Source organism: Patella vulgata, chromosome 1 (genome assembly GCF_932274485.2).
Source record: "Patella vulgata chromosome 1, xgPatVulg1.2, whole genome shotgun sequence".
In the NCBI taxonomy this organism is placed as follows: domain Eukaryota; kingdom Metazoa; phylum Mollusca; class Gastropoda; family Patellidae; genus Patella; species Patella vulgata.
In genome coordinates, this window is record NC_065879.2 from 46,432,169 (window position 1) to 46,438,168 (window position 6,000).

The following is a 6,000-nucleotide window of genomic DNA, read 5'->3' on the forward strand; positions in this document are numbered from 1 at the left end:
CAGGGGCCATAATTCAGGAAGTTACAGTCCGATATGCGCAAATATCGAAAGGAACCGAGATCTTTGGGTTTTAAACTTACATTTCAAGTTTCAACAAAATCGGATAAAAATTGTGACCTCTATAGGGTCCACAACCTTGATATACCGTATTTTTACGCTATTTGAGAACAAACGGCGGCCATTTTGTCTGTCAATTTTGGGCCGATTTTCACGAAATTCGAACTCAGTCGTCCTTAGGGTGTAACGGTGATATAATAATACGGTTTTTTAAATCGGATAAAAATTATGACCTCTATAGGGTCCACAAGCTAAAAATGTGATTTTTCGTGCAATCAGGGGCCATAATTCAGGAAGTTACGGTCTGATATGCGCGAATATCAAAAGGAACCAAGATCTTTGGGTGATAAACCTATATTTCAAGTTTCATCAAAATTGGATAAGAATTGTGACCTGTAGAGAGTCCACAAACAATTGTGGACGGACGGACAGACAGACAGACAGACAGACAGACGTCCGGACGGACAGGGGCGACGGCATAATACGTCCACATGAAAATGTGGGCGTATAAAAATTGGTGAAAATCGGTCACCCACCATGTGCCGGTCCCTGCATGGTTCTCTCGCAAACGCATTCTTAAACTTACATATCATATCCATCTATGTTCCGAAAAATATTTTTTGCTGTCTATTTTAAGAGATTTCACAAAAATCCTCGCCTACAACCAACAAAACACAGTGAAACAAGAAATGATCTACATTGGCGAAAGTTGAAATCTGGCATGGTGCATATTACGAACGGAATTCTTTAAACGAAACGAAACCATGATACTATAATTTGAAGGCGATCATTTTAAATTGATTTTTAGTGATGGTCCGATTATCGGTTTCACTATTCAGTAGCCTAATTGGCCGATGAGTGGCGTATCAGAAGACATTTTACCGATATTTGCGTAGCCGATGTCTGTTCAAAATGACTCGGCAGCCAATAAATCTTTTCATAAAATATTATTCAAATTGTGAACAAAGCATTCTCTCTAGTCTCTTACTTAAAATGACACTCGGCCCTTTTATTTATTTGCCTTGTATGTGATACAAGTCTCATAGATCTTTTCAACTCTATCGATAGAAAAAGCGGGAAAATGTCACGTGACATTGACAAGACAGAAACTATCATAATCAAACGGTAGCGATGAAACATTCTACGAATGCCGACAAATTTAAGGATTTATATTGTAATGAACATTTAATAACATTTTATAAATAATAATCTCAATCATACCGCCTATGCTAGAATTTACCACGGCATAACGGCAAAACTGTCGTAAAAAGTAAAAGCTGAAGCAAACACGGACTGCCACGGTAATAAAAATAGCCCAAATTGCGTCGTTGTCCATGAGTACACGTATCAAAAAGTTATGCCTTTTATATACATGTAGACGTATGAAATGCATAGGTAATAACTTTTCAATATATCATACAGTCGTTCAGGGGCGGCTGGGCTTGGGATTAGGTGTTAGGTCAATAATTCAGGAATGCAAGATTTAGTTGTAACTAGTGTCCCAAGCCTACCCCTATAGTTCATTTTTACATAAGAATGCTCACTTTCTAAAATAGTGCCCTTATTATTATAGAAGGTTATGGTAGAGCCGTGGGAAATTTGATGAATCAATTTTAGTTATGGTTGTCATGATGGCAGCCATTGGGAACACGAATAACTAAAGGATCGAAAGGAAAATAAATTTCGTTGACTTGATTACTCCAAGAGGAATCTGTAAATTTTATACTTATCACAGTACCACCTAACGCAATTAGAAAATCATTGAACGGACCGTTTGTCTATCTACAAATATAAAAATTGCACGTTCAGTGACGGAAAATGACAACGGTATATTTATTGTTAAATATGAAGAAAGGCAGCCGTGCCTTATAATTGTCAGCTAATTTTTGTTACAGCATTCATAAATTTTGGGTGCCATTGTAGAAGAATCCTCATTTCAAGCACTGGTCATGATCTAGGCATACAAATACTAATTAATCATGCAACAAATAATTATTAAGTTCTCAATAGATGTTGTGTATTTTCAACTAATTAATCTTCAACAAACATCGTCTTCTATCCCGATATAAAACCTCTACAAAAACAGTACATATACGCAATCCATAAAAATATTGTACAAAAATGCATTTCGTTTCGCGTAAAACAGGGATCCTCAAATTTTAATGCAGAGGATATGACGTCAAAAAAGGGTCAATCTATCCCAACATGCCGGGGCGGATCCAGAGGGGGGGGGGGTTGGGGGGTTGAATCCCCCCCCCCCCCCCCCGCTCAGCAACATAAATTTTTTTGTAAATCAACACTTTTTATGAGAAAGGTTTCTTGGCCTTGGGACAGGATGGGCACGCAAAGCACGAGATAATGACATTATGTGATATCACAATTAAACATGTATTATGCAAGAGCTAAATCTGATTATTGCAAGTCTTAATTTAGGCTTCAGATGTTATAGAAATTATAAATTAGATCTTTATTTAAACAACAAGACCAAAATCAACTCTGTAGACCCATGGATGGCTCGGCTACAGCTCGGATTTAAATAGGATTTCACTAATTGATTAAATCAAATAAGGGGTAACCTGATGAAAATACATCAGTTAGATCGAGGCTAAATGATAGAGTGTACTTAGCGAGGCCGCTGCAAAGTGTTTCCGTATGCCATTGAAAACTTTACTTGATAATCGAGATATGTAGGTGGAGTTAACGCCTGTCAATCAAACGATCGGCAAAGGTGAAGACGCATTTCGCTACCATTTTTAGTCAAATAGTACAACGATGATAACTATGTTCAGAATAAAGTAATTTGACTGAATTTTTCAATATATTCTTCTTTCATCATCTACTTTTGAACTGTTATAGCAAGAATGGCCAACTCTCTATAAAAATCTCCCATAATGTATCTTTAATGCTTTGCATCCATGAAATTGAATCACAAAGTCATTGTATTAATTCATAATAAAAATTGACGTCAAACGAGGTGTTTAAAAAGCTCAATGAGTATGTATATACGCCAAAATGACTATATAGACCAAGCGGGGGGGGGGGGTAGATACATTGTCTCAGGAACATGACCTGACCCCCCCCCCCCCCTGCAAAAATTCCTGGATCCGCCCCTGAGATGGCGACTGAAAGAAATGCTGGTGTATGTGATATTGGATAAACCTGTTTCACTGAACAACGTTTGTTTGTCAGTAAGTGTCATTGTTGTTCAGAGATGGATCACACAATAATTCGGTGACAATAAATAAGGTAGGACATGCATTTAGAATTTATCGACTGACGCCTTTCAGCTCGTGGCTATTTGATGCGCCAACAATTCAGTGGCACATCGCTCCAAAGAGGGACGGCTTAAAGATTCTTGAGGTTACGTGTGAACGAAACCTCAAGACACTGAGTAAATGTACCTGATGCATTTGAACTATTCAACCGTATCTGTAACCTTGCGGTGCCATTTCTATTGCCATCGGCTCTTCTGATTCCATTTTGAAGAACTCCCTGAATTTGTTTCAGTCGGCGAGATGCAGCCTCTGCATTCATTCGTAAACAAGTCCACATGAATGTTACTGGATTTTACACCAGCTAGTTACATATACCTGTCACCCTTGAATTTTTTTTTTAGACTGACAGGTACAAAGTTCATTATTCTTCACAACACGAGGTACGGGGAATCCCTCCAGTGTTGTCTAGAACATCCAGAGTGCGGGGTCAGTTCATCCCACAACCGTTTCACATGGAGATGTTTCATCCCAAACCATTTTTTTTATCGGGTTGTTTCATCCCGGGCTGTTTCATCCCCCTTGTTATTATAATAGCAGTCATTTAACTGAGTTGTACTTATTGTTAAATAAACTGTTAAACACTTAGGCCTACTTATTGTTAAATTAACAATTTACATCGCTCGATTGTAAGCGATGTAATTTTAGTGAAATTGGTGTCTCGAATTGGTGTGGATTCGGAAAATAAGCTAAAGCGTATTCAAGAAGTTGGACACTATTCATGTTAAAATTGCATTGACATAATATATTGTATAAATAAAATATTCGGAAAATAAGCTAAAGCGTATGCAAAGGAAGAAGTTGGACGCTATTCATGATAAAATTGCATTAACATATTGTTATTGGTATTAAACATGCATTATGCAAGAGCTAAATCTGCCTATTTTAGGTCTTTCTTTAGGCCTGAAATGTTATCTAAATTATTAATTAGACATTAATTAACCTATCCAGGCCATAATCAACTCTAGATGGCAGCGTTAGCCTGCGATTTTTAGTGGATTGTTAGCCGATTTACTGCATAACTTTCCTTCTCGATTAAACGATTAAATGGATAATCGAGACTATGCTGTTTATCGTACTGACAAGTTTCATGACCATATACTGACAGGAAACTTCGATATTGTTGAAGATAAAAATCTTACAAAACTTTTTCGCTTTGGACCACAATTTCGAGAACAACCTAGTAAAACTAATTTCAGAAAGTTACATAATAATCTTAAATCTCAAATCAGGAAATGCATAGTAGCTTGGTCTGATAAATTTCGTGCACCATTAGAATCTTTTGGAGAATGGAAAAACACTGTTTTTGATCTCTTGTCAAAAAGAATCAAATATATAAAACTTAACCCAAAACACCCGCCACCCGAAGTCCTAAATAATACATCCGCGGTTGAATGTTTTGCTTCTCTTCAATATAGATTTGTTCTAACGCCTGTCGATAAGGCCAGCAATAATATTGCCTTTATCTGTAAAAAAAATACTATATTAGAAATATTCTTACTGAAGTTGGACTTTGGCCCAATACCCATAATGACACTTATAAATGCATTACGGATTTAACTAAACTAGATATTTTACATAACCAATATACATTTAACAGGAGTTATGATATTAAAGACAATGTGAAAATAGATGCGCTACCTTACATCTATTCTATACCTAAATTCCATAAAAACCCAGTAAAATTCAGATATATAATATCCTCCAGTATCGGCCAAACGAAACCATTAGCTAAGACTATCACCAAAGGGCTTAAATTATGCCAAACCCAACATGCCATTTGATGCAGAACACTTCGTAGCTATACTGGAATTAATAGTTTTTTTTTATAATTGATGAAAATAAACCTATAGCAGACACCTTAGAAAAAATCAATAAAAAAAATTAATGCAAACACAATAGAAACGTTCAATTTTTCTACTTTGTATACTATGCTTCAACATGCAGATCTTAAAGATAATTTAGATTGGTTTGTAGATAAAGCCTTTAATGGAGCTTTCGGGAAAGGCGGAAACTTGATGGCCATTTATGCAGAAGATGCTAAATGGATTATAAAACGTCGCAATGCCGACGCTGTATTTTTTGATAAAGAAAAATTTCAAAATATCATAGATTTCCTTATTGATAATGCCATATTTGAGGTTGGGGATCAGATAATGCAACAAACCATTGGTTTGCCAATGGGAACTGACCCCGCCCCATTTATGGCAAACGCACATTTATATAAATACGAATTCGACTTTCAAGACCATAAAAGAAAAACAGATTACAAATTAGCTAAAAGTCTAAACTATACCTTCCGATACATTGATGACATAACACCTATCAATGATAACGGAAATTTCAACAAATATAAAAGTAAAATATATCCTCCTGAACTAACATTAAATAAAGAAAATTCCGGTACTATAAATGCATCTGTTCTTGACCTTAACATCAATATAATTAACAATAAATTTAATGTCGGTATTTTCGACAAAACGGACAAAATTTGGTCTTGAAGTAGTAAAATACCCGTCAATCTATAGTAACATACCACATAGTACGCTATATAGTGTTTTCTATTCACATGCATTACGATTTTTGACAATATGTAACAATAAAGAACTATTTCTCTCCCGAATAAAATCTCTTTACTTTAAATGCACTGCCAAAGGCGCTACACAATCAC

The 6,000-nt window shown here is 36.0% G+C and overlaps 1 protein-coding gene across 1 annotated transcript in view; it reads right to left on the reverse strand.

Annotated features, from left to right (window-relative positions):
- The window catches only part of LOC126809879 (von Willebrand factor A domain-containing protein 8), a 118,217-nt gene extending 114,481 nt beyond the window's left edge, over positions 1-3,736 (reverse strand). The window contains exon 1 of the mRNA XM_050534732.2: positions 3,459-3,736. Within this exon, the coding sequence (XP_050390689.1) occupies positions 3,459-3,609 (151 nt within the window). The 5' untranslated portion in view covers positions 3,610-3,736. The remainder of the gene's footprint in view (positions 1-3,458) is intronic.
- Positions 3,737-6,000: the final 2,264 nt, after the last annotated feature.